The sequence below is a fragment of the Corythoichthys intestinalis genome, chromosome 6, assembly GCF_030265065.1.
Source record: "Corythoichthys intestinalis isolate RoL2023-P3 chromosome 6, ASM3026506v1, whole genome shotgun sequence".
Taxonomy (NCBI): Eukaryota; Metazoa; Chordata; class Actinopteri; order Syngnathiformes; family Syngnathidae; genus Corythoichthys; species Corythoichthys intestinalis.
Window position 1 is genome coordinate 55996424 of NC_080400.1, and position 22422 is coordinate 56018845.

A 22422-nucleotide genomic window follows, 5' to 3' on the forward strand; every position below is an offset into this window, starting at 1 on the left:
TTGAATAATAAATATAATTAATTACCTTCGGTTTATGGCTGGTTTGAAACAAAAGCGGTTGCGCGACGTCTGTAAACGGGGGTTTCCAGGGTAAAACGGACAAATTAAAAATAGTTTGGGGGTTTAATGCACCATGAATCTGCTATGGCAGCATATAGACATATTGTTCTATCAAACACAACAGTTGTTTTGGCTTAAAATACAGCATTTTCTTTTAAAGAGGAGTGCAAGAGCAGTAACTGCTTTTTCAGTCTTGTCTGTGTTTTTTGCCATATATATGTATATATATATATATATATATATTTATATACTGTATATATGTTCTAAATAAAATTAAAATAAATGCAGTCCTTTAAGTGAGCCTAAACAAACAGCCACAACTCAACATTGTTACCATCAGAACAAAAATAATTACATTATTTTCCATAAAACCACGTGCGTATGAAAAAAACACGTTTAACCACCGCTAGACACACTAAAAACGCTGGAGTTAACTCTCGTAGCAGGTGAGAAACATTAATGGCAGTGTTTACTCACCTTGAATTTTGTATAAATGCAAATCATATTGGAGGTATTGCCTCCTCGGCAGCCACCTTCCACAAACATGTTTTACATGTCGGTTGGCCCTCCCCTTCTAAGCTGCGGCCGTCTAACTTTTCTGTAACCGAAGTATTCCTATACCAGCGATTTCGTTTTCTTCGATGGGGGGGGGGGGGGGGGGGGTTCAGCAGTGTCACGTCCTCCAGCCATCATGCTGCACAACTGACTCACTGACACTGAGCAACAAGCGGTGGGGGAGTGTTGAGCCTTGCAGCAATTATTATCTTTTGTTATTGATTAACCATTTTTGTATTTTTAAATCGTAGGAATACATTAATAAATTAATACACTGTTTGTAGAAACATTAAGTGAATTCAATTTAAATAAATAAAAGCAGAAATACCCACTGGTCAAGGTGACAAGTAACGCTTTGAATTTGACCTCCCGTCCAATAGTATTTAACTCATTGCATCCCGTTCATGGCGATAGATGTTTAATTCATTTAAACTGGGAAAACTGGCTGTGAATGCTTATTTTTCAGTACCATTGACGGCGCTAGACATCCCATCTATTTTGACTGGGAAGGGCAAATGAACATTCCCAATTTAAGTGGATTGGAGGTCTAGCGCCATCAATGGTTGCTAGTGAATTAAATGAGAGTGCCCTATAAGGGTTAAAAAAAAAAATATTTCTTGCATTTGAGGGTTACTATTAAAATTACGACGAAATGATTTTTGGGTGAGACAGTCCCATACAGATGTGTGTGTTTCCTCTGCAGAGTTTGGTGGTTGCTAATGGAGGCTTTGGGAATGGTGTCAGCAGGGAGGAGCTGTCTGCTGTGCTCAAAGAGATGGGAGCGGTTGAAACCCTCCTGATGCTCCCTCACAAGCCCTATGCTTTTGTCACATACAGGTAATGTTTATCGTATAACCATGTTTTGGAACGTTTTGCTATATTTGCCTCCTTTTATTGTTGCTCTTGATGCAGATCTGAGGAGGATGCCCGGAAAGCTCACATCTACCTAAATGGTCAGAAACTTCAGCGTGGAGAGGAGAATGGTGTGACTCTTTATCTCAGCTTTGTTGACTCAGGTACAGCAGCCTTTTCACATCTGACTTGGCTTTTTGGACTAGAGCAGTGTTTTTCAACCTTTTCTGAATCAAGGCACATTTTTACATTGGAAAAAATCTCACAGCACACCAAAAACCAAAAATGTTTCAAAATTACTTTCTGTACAGTATATTTATTTATAAAATAGTTTCTCAATATTTATACTTACTCAGTGGGAAACTTGTGCCTGTTTAGATGAACCCAAAGTTGATATCCTGGCAGGAATCTTCATGAACAGCTCTCAGTCCCGGTTTTTATTTTTTATTTTTTTTATAGCAGTTAGGCTTGAAAATAGGCCTGTCGCGATAACAAATTTTAGTGTGCGATAATTATTCTCATAAATTATTGCGATATGCGATATTATTGCGCCCACCAAATTTTTTTAACCAATTTTCAATAACACAGTGAGAATACAGTATATATTAATAGATCAAGTACACCCATTTAAACGCGATAAATATTTACTCGTACATTCAAAAATACTTTTTTAAGAAATCACAACTAAAAACAATAGACTATGCCTCTTAAGTAAAAAACAACAATATTGATACCGCACAGAAACACAGAATAAATAAAATGTGTTTAAAAAGAAAAAAAAATGTTCTTAATAACTTAAAGAGCATATGACACGAAAAAAAAAGTCTTAAATGGCATTGTTATGGGAATTAGAATCATATTTTGAGACGATTCGACTATATACAACAATTTAGCAAAGCACAGATGACGAGAAATTAGTCTTTTAATCTGCCGGTTAGCCACGCCTACCATTATAGGGTTTTAGCGTCCCCAACAGGTGGATGACGTCAGCGGTAGACTGGGCTCATCGGTTTCACTATTCAGCCCATTGAGGGGGAATTACTCAAAACGAGGAAAACGCGACGAAGAGAGCCGCAAAATGTCATTGTTTCAGTCTCTCTACTCCAATATTTTTACAGGATATTCTTTTTATCCAAGTATTTTTCCCCAATAGCTATATAAATGGCTTGAGAAGGACCAGTCAGCCCGTCAAGGGGGAACTATTCACAACGAGGAAAACGCGACGAAGAGAGCGGCAAAATGTCAGTGTTTCTGTCTCTTTACTTCAATATTTTTACAGGATATTCTTTTTATCCAAGTATTTTCCCCAATTGCTAAATAAATGGCATAGTCATGACAAATAACAGTCTTGTGCTGAATGGAATATGAAATAATAAAAATGCATTTATTCAGGACGACATGGCAAAATTACTCCATAATGGTCAAAACTGTCGACTTCACCTTTACTGTCGCACCTCCCAAACGATATTTTATGACACCTAAATCGGACATCTGTCACTCATTTCCCTTCCCCGGCTTCGGAGAATGTAAACAAACCAGAAGGCGTGACAGCTAGCCGACATGCTAACCCGGACCGAGTGATGTTTCAAAGTCTTCGAAGCGGAAAATCACACATAACTAGCCTGGATTATTCGACATGACGACCCGGTTGTCGATTGTCTTCGCGGATCGGCAAATCGCCCGGCGGAGAGCAATTTACAGTTCGTTCCCGGAGGAGCGTGGCTGGGGTTGTTGTGCAGCTAACGTGCTGCTGCTAATGAGCATTAGGAGAGCTTTTTACATGCCTATCAAGATCAAACGTAAGTAGTCCTTTATTTAAGAAAGTTTGTAGTGTTTACTTTGTAATCGCTGTATTCGTATTTGACATAATACAAAACAAGATGTTTACTCACTTCCTCGTAAGTCCAATGGTCCCACAGTAGTAGGGCTTGGCCAATATCCACGGTGAATGGGAACCTTTTGAAACTCCAAAAAGGCGCATACGCCGCTCCCTCATACAGAATGATTTTTCTGCAGCCGTTTGGCTGGCGTGATGCGAAAAATAAACGTATTAATCCCCAAAATCAGATGAATCCTTCGTCCTCATACACAACAGTACACTGTAGCGTGAAGAGGACATCTTCTACCGTACACGTCACAGCGCCCTCCTCCTCAATGCAAGACAGAAGCTGGAAGTCACTCATTTTCATGGCGCGGGATTCAAAAAAACTAAATAAAAATAGCGATCGCTTCCACACACATCCAACCGGTCCATATCATTCAGGGGCATAAAATATCGCGTGTATTATGAAATAAACATGCTTTTTCGTGTCACAGGCACTTTAAGCATTTATGAATAATAATATAATAATAATAATGAAAACTCTCGTCATAGCTTCTGCAATGGTGTTCCATAGGGATGCAACGATACAGTTAAGTCACGGTTTGGTGCGATTTTTTCAACGGGGGACACGATTTTCGATAGCTGCTCGTGTCGCGTTCAAGAACTGCTCAGATTTTTCGCCGTCAGCCACCTTGCTGCCCTTGACAATGTGTTGGAATAGAACACAGGTGGAGGATCGAGTGTCGACACATATGGATAAAATGGAAAGGACATTTTCGCTAATATTGACTCTTGACGAGTCTAATCAAATGATGTACAGTAGACGTGCTACGTTCCACATTGTCGCGGACAGCAAGGTAGTTGATGGCTAGAAATCAGAGCAGGTATTGAACGCGACAAGAGCAGTACCACGCTCATCTGCACACGACCGCAACTTTCTACCTCCTCCTTCATTCCTACTCCAACTCTGCCCAACGACTTAAAAAAATAAATAAATAAAATAAAAATTTGGTATTGGATAATTTCTCGCGGCACACATGACGATCTCTCACGGCACACCGGTTGAAAAGCACTGGACTGGAGGATTGATGAGACTGCACCATACACAAAATTGGGGCTGATTTTGGACATATTTTGATTTAGTTCCACAGCTCTGCAGTCATTTTTAGCCAGTTGAAATGAATTGTTGTTTCCAATTGAAAATTAAGTAGTGATGGTGAGATGAAGCTTCATGAGGCATTGAACCACTTGAGCCATTTGGTTGGAGCAAGGGTTCATTTCTCGAAGCTTCTTGTGTACAGAGTACCACCTACTGGCTAAGTGTATAATCACAGTCAGTTGTTCATCAAGTGTGATTTGTTGATTTTTGTTGTGTGTCTGTTGGGAAGAGATTAATGTACAAAATATTGTCTGACCAAATCCTCTATGTGACATATATATATATATATATATATATATATATATATATATATATATATATATATATATATATATAAATATGTATATATATAGTATATTTTTTTAAATGTAGTGTGTGTGGGAAAATTATACTCCAAATAATATAATGGTAATATGGCAAGTTGTTCAATGTTTTTTTCTGAAAATGGCATAAGCGTAATAAGGCAGAGGATGGTAAAAATGCTTGTGTAACTTGAAAAAGGGCACAGATTATGGCTTGTCTAAATTTTTTTTGTGCAGGATGGAGGGGATTTTCATTCATTTTTATTTAAAAACAAAAGTTTTTCCATGCAAGGGAAGTCATTTTTCTTGCTGGCTCCATCCTATCAATTACTGTACTCCCACTACTCTCCTCACTCTTAAACTTCTCTCCCTAACTATCCTAACTGTCACCCGATTGCAACTATTCTCCAAACACCCATTTTAAATGTAGCCTGAGGTCAAACCGCGCGCCAAAATCTAAACCGCTTCCTGAGGCAATCACATGGTACAGCTGGGCAGCGTGGCTTCGGATGTCATCATTTTTGGCACCTCCCAGCACACACTTAGCAGAAACATCCCTTCATTACTGGACACAATTCGAAGGCCTATCGCACCTCATTATATCACTACATAATAAGTGTATATTTACAGTACCGTGTGAGCAGCAGGCATCTGTGACTATGCCAGCTGGACTGGTGTTGGTGGAAGACTTTGTTTCTCAAGAGGAAGAAGCTGTGCTGCTTGCTGCCATTGACTGGTCATCGCATAATAATGATGTTACGGGTGAGGAGGATCTCTGTGTTGTGTAATACAGTGGTTTGAAAAAGTATCTGAACCTTTTGGAATGTCTCACATTTCTACATAAAATCACCATCAAATGTGATGTGCTCTTTGTCAAAATCACACAGATGTAAAAACAGTGTCTGCTTTAAGTAAAACATCCCAAACATTTATAGGTTTTCATATTTTAATGAGAATCGCATGCAAACAATGACAGAAGGGGGGGAAATAAGTAAGTGAACCCTCTGCCTACGAAGACTTAAAGAGCAATTGAAACCAATTCTTTACCAAACAATTTAAGTCAGGTGTGTGCCCATTGCCCAGTCACTGATAAGTGGTTTAAAGCTGCCCTGCCCACTATAAAACACACACCTGGTAAGAATTGTCTTGATGAGAAGCATTGTCTGATGTGCATCATGGGTCGGTCAAAGAGCTGTCTGATCACCTGCGAGGATTGTTGATTTGTATGAAGCTGGGAAAGGATACAAAACCATCTCTAAAAGTCTGAATGTTAATCAATCGACAGAGAAGTTGTCTACAAATGGAGAGAGTTTGGCACTGTTGCTTCTCTCCCAAGGAGTGGCCGTCCACCAAAGATGACGCCAAGAGTTTAGCACAGTATACTCGGAGAGGTAAAAAAGAACCCTAGAGTGTCTGCTAAAGACTTACAGAAGTCATTGGCACAGTTCAATATGTAAAACTATGGCCAAGAATGGTGTTCCTGGGATGACTCCACGGAGGAAGCCACTGCTGTCTAAAAAACATTGTTGCTCGTTTAATGTTCGCAAAAAGGCACTTGGACACTCCACAGAAGTTTTGGCAAAATATTTTGTGGACTGATGGAACCAAAGTTGAATTGTTTGGGAGTAACACACAACGTAATGTGTGGAGTAAAAACGGAACGGCTCACCAACATCAATACCTCCTCCCCACCATGAAGCATGGTGGAAGGAGCATCGTGATTTGTGGCTGTTTTGCTACCTCAGTGCCTGGACAACTTGCAATCATTTATGGAAGGCTGAATTCAAGAGTTTATCAGGATGTTTTGCAGCAAAACCTGAGGCCGTCTGTCAGACAGTAAAAGCTAAAAAGAGGATGGAAGCTGCAACAAAACAATGATCCAAAACACAGAAGTAAATCAACTTCAGAATGGTTTCAGAAGAACAAAATGCACGTTCTGGAGTGGCCAAGTCAAAGTCCAGACTTGAACTCTATTGAGATGCTGTGGCGTGACCTAAAGACAGCGATTCATGCCAGACATCCCAGGAATCGAACTACAGCAGTTTGTAGGGAAGAATGGGCCAAGATTAGTCCTGATCGATGTGCCAGACTGATCTGCAGCTACTGGAAGTGTCTGGCTGAAGTTATTGCTGCCAAAGGGGGGGCACAAAATATTAAATGTTATGGTTCCCTTACTTATTTTTCCCCTTTTGTCATTGTTTGCATACTATCCTCATTAAAATATGAAAACCTATAAATGTTTGGGTGGTTTTAGTTAAACCAGACACTGGTTATTCATCTGTGTGATTTTGACAATGATCAGATTAGATTTGATTATGATTTTTGCAGAAATATGAGAAATTCCAAAAGATACTTTTTCATACCACTGTAAGTCAAATGACCAACACTGCTATGATGCATGCTAACTACAAATATGATAAGAAAATGTCAGACATTGTGAAATTATGACGAAAACTATGGCAAATTTTCATCTCATTCTCGTCAGACGAAAACTGTCATCCATCTCGTTATGTTTAAGACACGTTTTTAGCTGGCCATCTTCACATCAGCGTCATGAAAAAATTGTTCATTGACGAAATATTTTTGTTTTCGTAGTCGTTGATGAAAACAACAGTTTTGTGCATTTCTTTTCATCTAGTCCCATTTTAAGATGTTGCTGGAATTGATAAGTTAATATTTTATCTGAATGCGTTAATATTAATGTGTTCTACGGTTTGTCACTTTTTTCCTTATTGATTGGATGAATTCAATTTATATTTATTTATTTTACTTCACACTGTCCTGATTTAACTTCACACTGTCCTGTTAATATACAGGCAGAGGTGGCAAGAGTAATCAAAAACTTTACTCAAGTAAGAGTAGCGTTACTTCAAAAATAATTTTACTCAAGTAAAATTAGTCATGCAAAAAGTTTACTCAAGTACAAGTAAATAAATATTTGGTGAAAAAAAAAAAGTTTCAATGAAATCTACACTTTCGTGCAGTGGTGTTTTTGGCAGCCCTTTACATTTTTGTTTTAATCCTCGTCTTTTGGACAAAAATACTTTTTAGTCATATTTTAGTCATTTCAAAATGTTTTCGTCTAGTTTTAGTCGACGAAATCTCATACAAATTTTGTCTAATTTTAGTCGACAGTTACTCAAAATGTTTTGGTCTGTAAAATTCAAAGTTTTAGTCCCCCCAAAAAATAAAGGTTTCCAACAATTTCGAATGAAAATAGACGAGCACATTGTAGCATCTACAACAACATCGCCAACTTTGTGATGATACACGCTGAATAAACACTCAGCAGGAAAAGCAGTACATTATTTTTATTATAATTCCGTTAGAAGCCATGAACGGTATGTTAAAAAAAATCTTGTCTGAGCGTTGAACATCCTCGAGACTTACTGACCAGGAAAAGCCAAGCTGCTCGGCTTTAGACTGGCCAGTGTTATAAGAGGATAATCGCCATTCTGAAGCTAATGCTAACGTGAATGCTACGGTAACGCTAGGCTTACATTTAGTTGCCGATGATCACTCAGCACAGACCTTTAAAGGCGAAAGCAACATTGCATTTTCTCTCTTGTCATAATTAGAAAACAAATCTTACTGTGTTTCCAAATAAACAAGATGGAGCGCTGTCTAGCTTGAGACACTCCTCCCCTGAACTCCATAGAGACTTGAGTGACACGACCCAAGCACTGCCACGATGCAAGCTGACGTATGCCGCGTACAATATGAAAATGTCACGCATTGTGAACGTAAGACAGAAACAACGTATTTTCCGCTTGTAGCTGTCAGACAAAAACTGGCATTCATCTCATTACAGTGGGGCAAATAAGTATTTAGTCAACCACTAATTGTGCAAGTTCTCCCACTTGAAAATATTACAGAGGCCTGTAATTGTCAACATGGTTAAACCTCAACCATGAGAGACAGAATGTGGGGGAAAAAAAACAGAAAATCACATTGTTTGATTTTTAATAATTTACTTACAAATCATGGTGGAAAATAAGTATTTGGTCAATACCAAAAGTTCATCTCAATACTTTGTTATGTACCGTTTGTTGGCAATAACGGAGGCCAAACGTTTTCTGTAACTCTTCACAAGCTTTTCACACACTGTTGCTGGTGTTTTGGCCCATTCCTCTATGCAGATCTCCTCTAGAGTAGTGATGTTTTGGGGCTGTCGTTGGGCAACACGGACTTTCAACTCCGTCTGCAGATTTTCTATGGGGTTGAGACCTGGAGACTGGCTAGGCCACTCCAGGACCTTGAAATGCTTCTTACGAAGCCACTCCTGTGTTGCCCTGGCTGTGTGTTTAGGATCATTGTCATGGTGAAAGACCCAGCCACGTCTCATCTTCAATTCCCTTGCTGATGGAAGGAGATTTTCACTCAAAATCTCTCGATACATGGCCCCATTCATTCTTTCCTTCACACAGATCAGTCGTCCTTGTCCCTTTGCAGAAAAACAGCCCCAAAGCATGATGTTTCCACCCCCATGCTTCACTGTGGGTATGGTGCAATTCAGTATTATTTTTCCTCCAAACAAAAGAAGCTGTGTTTCTACCAAAAAGTTCTATTTTGGTTTCATCTGACCATAACACATTCTCCCAGTCCTCTTCTGGATCGTCCATATGCTCTCTAGCGAACCGCAGACAGGCCCGGACGTGTACTTTCTTCAGCAGGGGGACACGTCTGGCAGTGCAGGATTTGAGTCCCTGGCGGAGCATTGTGTTACTGATAGTAGCCTTTGTTACTGTGGTCCCAGCTCTCTGTAGGTCATTCACTAGGTCCCCCCGTGTGGTTCTGGGGTTTTTGCTCCCCGTTCTTGTTATCATTTTTGACGCCACGGGGTGAGGAGGGAGTTGAAAGTCCGTGTTGCCCAACGACAGCCCCAAAACATCACTGCTCTAGAGGAGATCAGCAAGGACGAATGGGCCAAAATACCAGCAACAGTGTGTGAAAAGCTTGTGAAGAGTTACAGAAAACGGTTAACCTCCGGTATTGCCAACAAAGGGTACATAACAAAGTATTGAGATGAACTTTTGGTATAGACCAAATGCTTATTTTCCACCATGATTTGCAAATAAATTCTTTAAAAATCAAACAATGTGATTTTCTGTTTTTTTCCCCCACATTCTGTCTCTCATGGTTGAGGTTTACCCATGTTGACAATTACAGGCCTCTGTAATATTTTCAAGTGGGAGAACTTGCACAATTACTGGTTGACTAAATACTTATTTGCCCCACTGTATATTCGAGTTCCCTAAGGCACGTTTTTAGCTTGTCATTGTCACGTCACCGTCATGAAAAAATTGTTTGTGGACAAAATATTCTAGTTTTCGTCATTGTTGCTTTCGAATAATGTTTATGTCGGCGCTGTGTCAAATAGGTTATTTTTTTACGCCGCTTTAAAGACTCCTTGTAATTGAACAGGCTGGCAGTAACATAGGACTTCTGACTGCAAACTCATGTGTCGACTCTAGTGTGGCCCAAAGTAGTGAAGTAAGAGGAGCGTTTCTTCTTCACAAATCGACTCAAAAATTATGGCGTGGTAAAACAACTCTTAGAAGTACATTTTTCTAAAAGATTCACTCAAGTAAACGTAACGGAGAAAATGTATCGAGCTACTACCCACCGCTGCTTATGTAGAAGACCAATTGTTCTACTTGTTTACTAATTCAAATCTTTAATGTTTTATTTCGGTAGGTCAAAAAGCTCTGAAGCACAGAAGAGTGAAACATTTTGGCTTTGAATTTCGCTATGACAACAACAATGTAGACAAAGACATGCCATTACCCGGAGGTAAGATGAGTTGCATTAATACACGTACAATTTCAATTCATTAATATTTAAACAAATATTTAATAAAAGAAGCAAATGTGGATGTCATTATGCATATATTCAGGTCTTCCTGAGGAGTGTCATCCTGTACTGGAGCGGTGTATGGAAAATGGACATTTGACATTCATGCCTGACCAGCTGACTGTAAACCAGTATGAGTCTGGACAAGGTTTGCAATTACGTACACACACCCTTTTAAATGACAGCTAAATTGCCAGATTAGAAGACAGTTTCCAGCCCAGTCATACTGTAAAACATGTCCTGCTCAATAAAAACGACCCAAATGACCTCTCATTCAAGATATGTTTTTGTTTTACAACTCAATTTATATTATGAAATTATAACAAGAAAAAAAATCAACAGTGGTAGGCGTATTGTCGAGGAGAATCATGCTGTTTCTTCGATGAGCATTATGGAAGTTTTTCTTAAAAATGGTTAAAACTTTTTACACATCAAAATGCATGTTTGTCAATAGAAATCACTGTCGGTGTACAATTTCTGTAGCCAATTTGAAGTGCATTCTGGGTAAAATATTTCTATAGAGCTTGGTGTCCGAAGCAGAAGCAATCCACCTGTCACGAGCAAATGATTTAAAACAAACCAGAATACGCAACAATACAAAAAGAAATTACAAAAAAAATCACAAATTACAAGAAATATTATTTTAATGTTATGTCATTTTTAGAAATATTTGTTTAAAATTATTATTTTAAAGTACAGTTCTTCTAACGCACTTGGATGTTATGTCATTTATCGAATTATTTTGTTGAATTCTACCGTATACCTCCAAATTTTCCTATATTTCCTACGTCCTATTTTAAAAAACTTAAAATTGAAATATTTTCAAAACCAAAGCCACTTGCGACCAAAAACCAAAACAGGCACCTACCTTAGGCATATATGAGTCTCCATGAGGAGCTGCATCCAAAAAAATCAAAGTAGTTCCCTAATAAAATCCCAATTAATTGATTTTTGTGTATGTACAACAAAACTTAAAATAGCTATAAAATTCTCTGATTTTACGATAGATGCACAAAAATCACCAAATTCAGAGATAATCACCTATATTTTCAGGATTAATAGCAATATTTAACATATAAGTTTTTGCCCAAAATAGCAACTTCATTTTTTTTAATTAAGTGCAAGTTTTTAACAGCTAATAAATCACTCAATTTTCTCATCAGAAACGTAATACTTGATTCCTCGGAGTCATGAAGAATCATCTTAATTTTACTCAACAAAAGCAAAATTTGCATTTTTCCATAAACAATCACAACTTAATTAGGTTTAATTTTGCTATTGTGTAGGGATACAAAATCCAACACGGGGGCCGTCACAAAACAAAGAGGTTTTTAAGGAGAAAATTCTTGCAAATACATGCTTAAATTTCTATTGATATGAACGTAAAACAGGCTAGATTCCTTGTTAAAAGGTAAAATTGGAAAGTTATTATTCATTTTATGTAAATATTTCAGGCCAAAGTTCTGTTATTGTTTAATCCAACGTGGTGGCCGTCACGGGACAAAGAGCGTTTTAAGTTGAAAATTCTTGCAAATAAATGAGAAAATCCCGAAATTGTTAAAGATATGAACGTAAAACAGTCTACATTCTTAATTAAAAGCAAAATAGCGGGCAATTATCATTCATTTACTTAAATATTTCAAGCTTAAGTTACGCTTGTTTCACGCCCCACGTGTTTGTATAATAAAATAGATAATACTAGAGTTTAGAGAGGACGAAGGACAGCGAAAAGGACATTTTGAAAAAACCAAAAACAACAATAATAGGCAATTTGTGGATATTTGGATATATGCTTTTTTTCACATAATTTTTCTTTTTTCACATTAAAAAAAAAATCAGTAACTTGCCTGGCATTACGTGATCATTTACAAGTACATGGCAAGCGATGGGTTTATAAAAGAAAGAAATTGAACAGGAAAAAGGAAGAATTCACGACTTTGAATCCTATTGACTGAATAGATTTTTGTTATGTAATGTAATTGTGTTTATTAATATCGTAGTCTGTAAATCCATACAATATGTTAAATAATACATTTTCAGGTTTATAAAGTCAGAAAATGTTTCCTTTTTACCACAAGTTAGTAGCGTAGCCTGTGCCCACACATGAAGGAAGTTCATTTTATTTCAATGTCAATGCTCTTTTTCGGATTGGAGATAGGGTTTTGTTTGGAATGTTAACTCACAAACAAGCATTGAATTTAAATATGTAAATGAATAGGGCATGCAAATAAAATGATGATTTGTCACCATTTGTAGGTATACCACCTCATGTGGACACTCATTCTGCTTTTGAGGACACCATCCTTTCTCTAAGCCTGGGGGCAAAGGTATGAAGTATATCAGCCTGACGATATATCGGTCGACCTTTAGTTAAGATTTTCAACATTTTGGTAAAACACACCTAGTCTCAATGTAATACGCAGGTGAGCAGCAATATGATGCAGTTGAGGTAACGAAATATGTAATGTATGTCATGTAATGTAATGTATTCCCCATTCCTGTTTACAGACTTTTTCATCCCAAGCCGTCTTGATGTTATTGCTTGCCTGTAATATTTTATGGTTTCTGGGTGCATGTGTTCTTACAGACTGTGATGGAGTTTCGGCATCCCGACGGTCGTGTTGTAAATGTCTTTTTGCCAGGTCGGAGCCTCTTGGTGATGCAGGGGGAGAGCCGTTATCTCTGGACGCATGGGTATGTTCACTGCAGAGTTCCAGTCGTTTCTTCATGAACATCTATCGGTTAGACTCTAAGAGCCAAGGCAAGGCAAGGCAAATTTATTTATGTAGCACAATTCAACACAAGGCAATTCAAAGTGCTTTACATCACATGAAGATCATAAAAATCACATTTAAATTAATACAACGTAAAAACCAAGACAAAAGATCGCATTTAATCACAAATAGAATAAAAATAAATAAATAGAAATAAAACAAAAATAAAAATAAAACAAAAACTACTACTACTAATAATAATTGAAATCAGCAATGGGTATAAGCACAAGAGGAATAGAAAGCAAGTAGATTGAAATATATAGACAGTTATGGATATGCAGTGCTAAACAAAAGCGTTTTTAGCCCTGATTTAAAAGAGCTAACAGTTTGAGCATACTTCAGACGTGCAGGTAACTTGTTCCAGAGGTGGGGAGCATAATAACTAAATGCTGCCTCACCCTGCTTGGTTCTTGTTCTTGGAACATATAGAAGACCGGTTCCAGACGAGACTTAGGGGTCTAGATGTCTCATAGGAATCTAACAAATCAAGCATGTATTTTGGTCCAAGGCCATTAAGTGTTTTGTAGACGAGCAGTAGTATTTTATAGTCTATCCTTTTACTCACTGGAAGCCAGTGTAGCGATTTCAAAACCGGTGTAATGTGGTCCAGCTTCCTTGTATTTGTGAGGACTCTGGCTGCAGCATTCTGTACTAGCTGCAGCTTCCTGACTGATTTTTTATCAAGACCTGTAAATATACCATTGCAATAGTCCAATCTGCTGAAAATGAATGCATGCATAAGTTTTTCCATGTCTTGTTGAGTCAGAAGCCCCTTAATTCTGGTTATATTTTTTTAGGTGGTAATAAGCGGATTTAGTGACGGACTTTAGATGGCTATCAAATTTTAGGTCTGAGTCAATAATTACGCCAAGGTTTCTGACTTGATTTGTAGCTTTAAGTGACAAAGTGCTAAGTTGCCTGCTTATTTTTGACCTTTCCTTTTTTGGCCCAAAAATGATCACCTCTGTCTTCTCCACATTTAACTGGAGAAAATTCTGGCACATCCATTCATTGATTTGATGAATGCATTTACTCAGGGAGACTAAGGGACTATAATCATGTGGGGACACAGAAATGTACAGTTGTGTGTCATCTGCATAGGCGTGATAGGAGATGTCATTCTGTTCCATTATCTGAGCTAACGGAAGCATATAGATGTTAAATAAGAGTGGTCCAAGAATTGACCCTTGAGGGACTCCACACGTGAATTTGGTCCGTTCTGACTGATAGTTTCCGATTGACACAAAGAAATCCCTATTATGTAAATAGGATGTGAACCACTGAAGAATAGTGTCAGTAAGCCCTACCCACTGTTCCAATCTGCTGAGTAGTATGTTGTGATCAACCGTGTCAAATGCGGCGCTGAGATCCAATAGTAGCAGAACAGATGATTTGCCTGCATCGGTATTTTGACGGATATCATTTAGGACTTTGATAAGCACGGTCTCGGTGCTGTGTTGTGGCCGAAATCCAGACTGAAATGAGTTAAAAAGATAGTTTTGCATCATAAAAGTCTGGATCTGTTCGAACACAGCCCTTTCGATAATTTTCCCCAGGAATGTCAGATTTGATATTGGCCTGGAAATATGATTGTCTATTTCCCATTGTGTTTGAGGCCAAGTTAACATATGTACACCAACCTTTATTTTGTTCATTAAAAAAAAAAAAATAGAATCACTCCTCGCAAATTTGACATGGTACCAGCCTGGGACCAGCATTTCTCGACTCCTACAACATGTGACCATGGGGCTCTGAACCATCTCACCTTGAGCAAAAGGGGAACCCGAACGTCTTTCACTTTTCGCAAGATCAGACACGAACCCTGCTGCTGTGGTGAGCCCTGTTCTCGTGAATGATGACATGATGCAGTGCTTTTAAAATATATGTAAATATTTACTGTTCAATGATTTTAGTTCAAGCCTTAAGGTTATTTTTTTTCATTGCTCTATTTTAGCATTTCCATCTGCCTGCGATAGTCAAGGACCTCCTTCTCCACCGTCTCTACCATCACTTCCTCGAGGCCAGGGTGATGCAGCCCGTCTGGAGGCAGAGTACGTTCACCGTGTGTATGATGCAATCGCCCCCCACTTCAGCAACACGCGCCACTCCCCTTGGCCACGTGTCTGCCACTTTTTGACCTCGCTCTTGCCTGGAAACGTGCTGGCTGATGTTGGTTGTGGAAATGGCAAGTATCTGGGTGTCAACCCAGAGGTCATTAGTGTAAGTACCGTTTTATTTTTCTGGGATCGTGTCATTTTTCTTGTATGACTCGGATCACGTTGACAAGATCTGTATCTGAAAGAGTTATGTCAACTGACAACAAACAACACACGGCATCCAGTTATAATTTCACATTGTGATAACTCAAATTTGTCCATAGTTAGTGCCATGGTACCCTGTAAGAGCGTAGGGTTGGTCTGAACATTGCTAGAGACGATATAACTGCATAACCTGCATGTACACTTTTGATTGGGGACAGGACATTAATAAAACCAGATTATTGACCGGAGTTCAGGGCTACATTTCTCACAAATATGAACCTAATTAATGGATAGATTAAATGAACGGTTCAAAATAAATCTCAATTATGCTAACTTTCAAGTGTATTGGTTCAGGTGATACAACGTTTGATTCAAACTAAAGAAACATTTTGAAGAGCAAGTCCCTTTCTTACAAAACGGGGAGCTATTCAAGAATGGGTCTAGTTCTTGGGGACACAGGAGCACCCCTACACTCAAACTAAAGTATTGTAATATAAAGGTGATTTTGGAAAAATTCATTAAAAAAAAATCTGAGATATCCAAGGACCATTCTACATCTGAGGCATATTAGACTACCCAAAGACTCGAACCAAAGTACTAAAATGAAATTTTGATGTGTGATTTGATTTAACAGATTTTTTTTTTCCATGTTAGTTCATGTTTGCACTCTGAAGCCACCATGCTGCATTACTGTAATGCACATAAAACAAACACTGATCCAAATGAGGAACAGCTAGCTTGACTTCGTTGTTCCTTGTGGAGGCTGGCCTGACTGCAGTGTTTTTGCAGGTTAGCAGGTGCACACAGTTTAATGTTATGCTAACTGTGATGCAGGTCGGACTTTCAGTAGCAAAATTAGTGGTGTTTCTCCCACCTCCACAACATTGACGTCTTTTTACATTACTTACAGTGGCTACTGCTGGCCGAAAAAAACTTCTAATATCCCTCCTTTTCAAAGGGGGTGGAGGAGGTGGCATTATTCGACAGGAATCTGTCAGGGCTGTGTGAGTGTGCGTTTGTGGCTGTTTGGCGGAAGGGGGGGGGGGTCCTCAGCCAATCAAACGTGTGTTGGGGTGGGGGGGTTGGACAGGCTCATTCAGCAGGTGAAAACAAACGTAAGTATGAACATAATAAAAATAATTCAGTTAATAATGGTCGGGTCTATTCTGTACTTACAACATATGGGAAGACAATCTAAATTACCAATATAACTGAACTCATCATATAATGCAAATAAGGTTGCTTAAAAGTTTAATGTATACAATATCATAATAAAACAATTTTGGCATCCTTAAAAGTTGGTAGTGTTATTTCCCCACCGTCCCTCGGCAAACTTACGCCCTTGGTACCTTGCAATTTGCAGACAATCAAATTAAATGAATTTTCATTTTGAATGAAGTATCTGGCCATCAAATCTGTGATAGGCTCGAGCTTACGCACGTCTAATGAAAAGGAGCTGTATCGAAAATTCATTGATTTCTTGTAAAATTTAAAAATCTTATTTTGTCTTCTAATTGTAGCTCAATGTACAGGGTGTCCATAAAGTCTCTTTACCATTTCAAAAATTTATTAAAAATGCAATTGATTAGATATTTTATTCAGATTTGTTCTATTGTAGTCAGCGTTTATTGAAGTTTTTTTTTTTTACCTCTTTTAATACACTTCTACATGGGCAGCATTAGTTGCACGAAATACATCAAGATGGTACTCGATTTCTTGCCATAGCCTCATCAATTGTGGCAATGGCATCAGTAATCCTTCGCTCAAGGTCAATAATGTCCCTTATCTTTGTTCGATACACGATATCTTTAACATAGCCCCATAGAAAGAAGTCCAGGGGAGTGATATCTGGTGAATGTGGCGGCCAAGGAATTAGCCCATCCCTTCCAATCCATCAGTCTGGAAATGTTTGATTGAGGAACCCTCGAACATGCAGCCCCCAATGTGGTGGTGCACCATCTTGCTGAAAAATGGTTGGTTGAAGGTCATTCAGTTGTGGTGCCACATATTCAGTTAAAAGGTCAAGGTAAACATTTGCAGAAGAGTCATTTGTGCTTCGTGCAACTAATGGTGCCCATGTAGAAGTGTATTAAAAGAGGTTAAAAAAAAAAAAAAAAAAACTTCAATAAACGCTGAATACAATACAACAAATGTGAATAAAATATCTAATCAATTGCATTTTTAATACATTTTTGAAATGGTAAAGAGACTTTATGGACCCCCCTGTACTATAAATTATTATTGTTTAGGTTGCTATAATTTGTATATTTTGTTCAATTACGTGAAACTGGTTCAGGGAAAATTAGGTTTGGCCTCTGAAAAACCAATGCTATGTCAGCGATATATTTTTTGTAAAATTTTTCTGGTCACTTCTTTGGCTGGTGGAAGATAATTTGTTGATAGTAATGTATGTCTTCTCTTTTATATTCAAGGTGGGCTGCGACAGGAGCAGCGCCCTCATTGAAATTTGTGCCAACCGAGGTTTCCAGGCATTTGTGTCCGATGCCCTACATGTCCCACTTCGCACGGCCACTTGTGACGCCTGTATCTCTATAGCTGTCATACACCACTTTTCCACAGCAGTATGTATAAATGTTCTTTTTTGCAGCACTTTTTAGTCTTTTGGACGAAAATATATATTAGTCTTGGTCATATTTAGTCATTTCAAAATGTGTTCATCTTTGCTTAGTTTTAGTCGGCAGTTACTCAAAATGTTTTTGTCTGTAAAATTCAAAATTAGTCCAAAAATAAATGAAAGTTTCCAACAATTTCGAATGAACATAGGACATACGAGCACATATTGTAGCGTCTAGCAGTGCATTATTTTCAATTAAACCCACCTAGAAGTGTTCAGAAAAAAAAGTTGTCCGAGCGTTTAAGAGGAAGCTCGCCACCTAAAGTTGAATCTAATGCTTACACGACGAGTTACATCTATTGTGTGATGATCACTAGTGTTGTTTTTGGCAGCCCATTTAATTTTTGTCTGTCTTTTGGACAATAACACTCATTAGTTTTAGTCATTTCAAAATGTCTTCGTCTCCATCTACGGTAGTTTAAGTCGACGAAATCTCATCCAAATTTCATCTAGTTTTGGTAAGGGTGTAACGGTACATGTATTTGTATTGAATCATTTCGGTACGTGGTGCTCGGTTCGGAACGGAGGCGTACCGAACGAGTTTCTGAAGTAATGTAACCCTTACTTTTCGAGGCTGTGAGTCGATCGGGTTACAGTTTCTTTGTGTAGATTATATTTACTCCATCTTCTCTACTATAATGAGGACCAACACTGTAGGACAGTATAACCCAGAAACGTCAGCGGCGCAACAACGTGGCCGCTGCAACAACGCAGTGAAACGAGGGCGTTAAAGTCAATCAGCCAATGCACACCAGTCGCAGTGCGGCCGCGTGTTAGACGCGTCCCAGAAGCAGCTCAACACGACGCACGCGAAAAGAACGGCAGAGTTTATTATTTGAAGCGAGACGCGACCCTCCTGCGTCAATACTACTACCGGTAGCTAGGATCGGGCAGTCCGGAAGTCACTCGTGTAAAAATATGGTGGATCCGGTCGATTTTCAAACTAATATGCAATCGTAACCCACTTTTTGAGTCCATCAGATCTCTTGAATGGTAGATTGGGGCACAGTTGACTTGTCTTTGTTGATTTACTGCTGTCTTCTCTGCTATAATAATAACCAACACGGCCCCGTGTTCAATACAAAACCCTCCTACCACAACAAAACAAGTAGGAACTAATATTCACATTGGAACGAAAGTTATACAACATAAAATATACAATATAAATGAATTCTACATCATATTTGGAAAGTATAAACACATAATAAAATAAAAGCCCATTCAAATAAAATAAATTGAAATGAGCTAAAACACCTGTAATTAAATAATAAGAATACGTAATACACAGATCCTGCTTACACAATTAAATTTATTAATTTCTGTGCGGCGCTTTAATTGAGAAAATCCACCAATAAAGCTTTTGAAAACCGTTCATAAGAAAAAAAAAAAAGATTCATTGAGGCATTTCATTTGTAAAATACATGTTAAAATCTTTGTCATGGGGATTGCTTTTCTCTTTAGCACAGGACTTCTTTTTTCGTCTTTCTTTCAGAAAGAAAGCTGACCAATACACGGGGTCTGAAAGGCATATTTTTGTTGGATTATCTTTAAATACACGCTACTTTTTGAGCAGAATTCTAGCTTTGTATAGGCTAATTTTCCTATTGTTGAAAGCACAAATGTGTGTAATAAACAACTACCACATTTATATTTTGCATTTTGTTTTCTTACTGTACCGAAAAGGAACCGAACCGTGACCTCAAAACCGAGGTACGTACCGAACCGAGATTTTTGTGTACTGTTACACCCCTAAGTTTTAGTCGACAGTTACTCAAAACATTTTCGTCTTTAATATTCAAAGTTTTAGTGCAAAAATAAATAAAGGTTTCCAACAAAATCAAATGAACATAGACAGACGAGCACATACTGTAGCGTCTACAAGGACAACGCCAACTTGGTGATGATAATACACACTCAGCAGGAAAAGCAGTATATTATTTTCAATTAAACCTTAAAAGAAGCCACTAAATATGTTAAATAATAATAATAATAATTTGCCCGAGCATTTAACATCCTCCAGACTTACTGACCAAAAAAAGCCTAGTGGTTCTGCTTTAAGCCATGTCTACATGTAGCAGGGTATTTGGCAAAAAGAAGAACTTTTACTACGGTTTAATGCACACGCACATTTTGTCGTTGAAAACGAGGGTTTTTGAAAACTCCGTCCAAAGTGAAGATGTGCAATTCTGCGTTTGTCATGTCATCATGTGGACACTTATAACCAAAGATTTAACCGTAGAAATGTCACTGACTGCAAAAAACTTTGTTCCTACGTCACACATGAGACTAATGTTTCCATTTGCAGTAAACATGGATACCTTCGTAGTGGGTTCAAATTATTAGACAGGTGCTTTTTGCTTCCTTTTATTTACAAACTCTTGCATTGCTTCATGTTGAAGAACACATGCGAAGGATGGAGGTTTTACAAACTATTCCAGTGATTTATATTGAAGAACACATGCGAACGATGGGGGTATTATGGACAGTTATTTTTGGTGCATTGTTATGAATGTACTGAAAAACAAATGAATGTGTTTGGCTGTAGATGTTATTATTTTTTTCCGGACGAATTAGGGAAGAAACAAAAAAAAAACCCTGCTAGGTATAAACATGGCTTTGGACTGGCCAGTGTTTTAAGAGGATGCTCGCCATTCTGAAGCGAATGCTAACGCTAGCATTACACTTAGCATCTGATGATCACTCAGCACAGACCTTTAAAGGCTTAAGCAACATTGCATCGTCTCTCTTGCCAAGATAAGAAAAAAAAATCTTAACGTGTCTAGGCCTGTCGCGATAACAAATTTTAGTGTGCGATAATTTATTTCATAAATTATTGCGATATGCGATATTATTGCACCCCCCCAATTAAAAAAAAAATACAATAACACTGTAAGAATACAGTATATATTAATAGATCATGTGCACCCATTTAAATGCAATAAATGTTTACGCTTAAATTAAAAAATACTTTTTAGGAAAAGACAACAATGTTAATACTGCACAGAAACACAGAAGAAATAAAATGTGTTTTTTAAGAAAAATAAAATTCCACTTAATAATTTAAGCACCTAGGCAAATGAAAACGTTTCGCCTCATAGCTTCTGCTATGGCGTTTCATGTGTAATACAGTGGTACCTCTACATACGGAGTTAATTCGTTCCAGGAGCTTGTTTGTAAGTCGAAATGGTCGTATGTCAAGCAGGATTTTCCCATAAGAATACATTATAATTCCAATAATTCATTCCACAGCCCAAAAACCCACATGACATCCTAAATAAATACTGCTGTTACAATTGCAAATAGCAATTACAATGAGCAAAACAAATAAAATATGAATAAAAATCAGAATAACAATAATATAATAATAGCAATAATAACAATAATACAGCACAGTACCTGTAATTATGTAACGAATCGGCTTCCAATGTGGCGGACTTTTTTTTTGTGTACCTGAACCCACCGCGTAATGTGGCGGACTTTTTTTAGTGTACCTGAACGCACCGCGGGGCTGACTGTGAGCAGGAGAGCCCTATTTTACTTTCTGTTTCGATCCTGGCGTCAACAGCAGTGGACACTCGGTGAGTTGATGGAATAAATGATTTGAAACCTGACGAAGCTGGCGATTTCTTAGGCGATGTTACCACAATGAGAACTGTTACCTTAACTTATAAAGACTGGCGAACGGAGGGGGACCGCCGGCCGAGAGCGGCATTTTACGACCGAGTTCATGGATGCCTACTTATATTTTGCTATCATTAATGTCTTCATTTCAATGGTAAGCGTCACCTTTTCTTTTTTTTGCTCCACCTGCACTAAACTTAAACTGCACTACACTAAAAACAGAACTAAAATGCATTTTGTGTAGTTGGTAACAAGGAAGCCGAACTTTTAACAGCACGTCAGGCGCACGCGCGCACGCAGGTGCACGCGAGGCGATATATCGCAGCGGAAAAATTATCGCCTTCATTTTTATTTACCGTGCGATAAATGGAATTATTGCATATTGCGACAGGCTTAAACGTGTCGTGTTTCTAAACAAACAAAATTGAGTGCAGCCTAGCTTGAGATATAGTAAGTATAATGAAAGAAAAATGGGGTAACTTGCATAGCAAATGTCTGCTAGCCTAAATGCTATAAAATGCAAACTTT

The 22422-nt window shown here is 38.2% G+C and overlaps 1 protein-coding gene across 2 annotated transcripts in view; it reads left to right on the top strand.

The window, feature by feature from the left end:
* Window positions 1-22422, top strand: part of alkbh8 (alkB homolog 8, tRNA methyltransferase) — a 30241-nt gene that overhangs the window by 2236 nt on the left and 5583 nt on the right. The window contains exons 2-11 of one of the 2 annotated variants that reach the window (XM_057839555.1): window positions 1319-1452; window positions 1528-1631; window positions 5381-5512; window positions 10448-10543; window positions 10647-10751; window positions 12860-12930; window positions 13191-13297; window positions 15050-15210; window positions 15332-15597; window positions 18071-18220. In XM_057839555.1, coding sequence (XP_057695538.1) covers window positions 1319-1452; window positions 1528-1631; window positions 5381-5512; window positions 10448-10543; window positions 10647-10751; window positions 12860-12930; window positions 13191-13297; window positions 15050-15210; window positions 15332-15597; window positions 18071-18220 — 1326 coding nt within the window. Of the gene's footprint in view, window positions 1-1318; window positions 1453-1527; window positions 1632-1654; window positions 2709-5380; window positions 5513-10447; window positions 10544-10646; window positions 10752-12859; window positions 12931-13190; window positions 13298-15049; window positions 15211-15331; window positions 15598-18070; window positions 18221-22422 lie in introns of those variants that run through there. The other variant, XM_057839556.1, reaches the window with a different exon arrangement.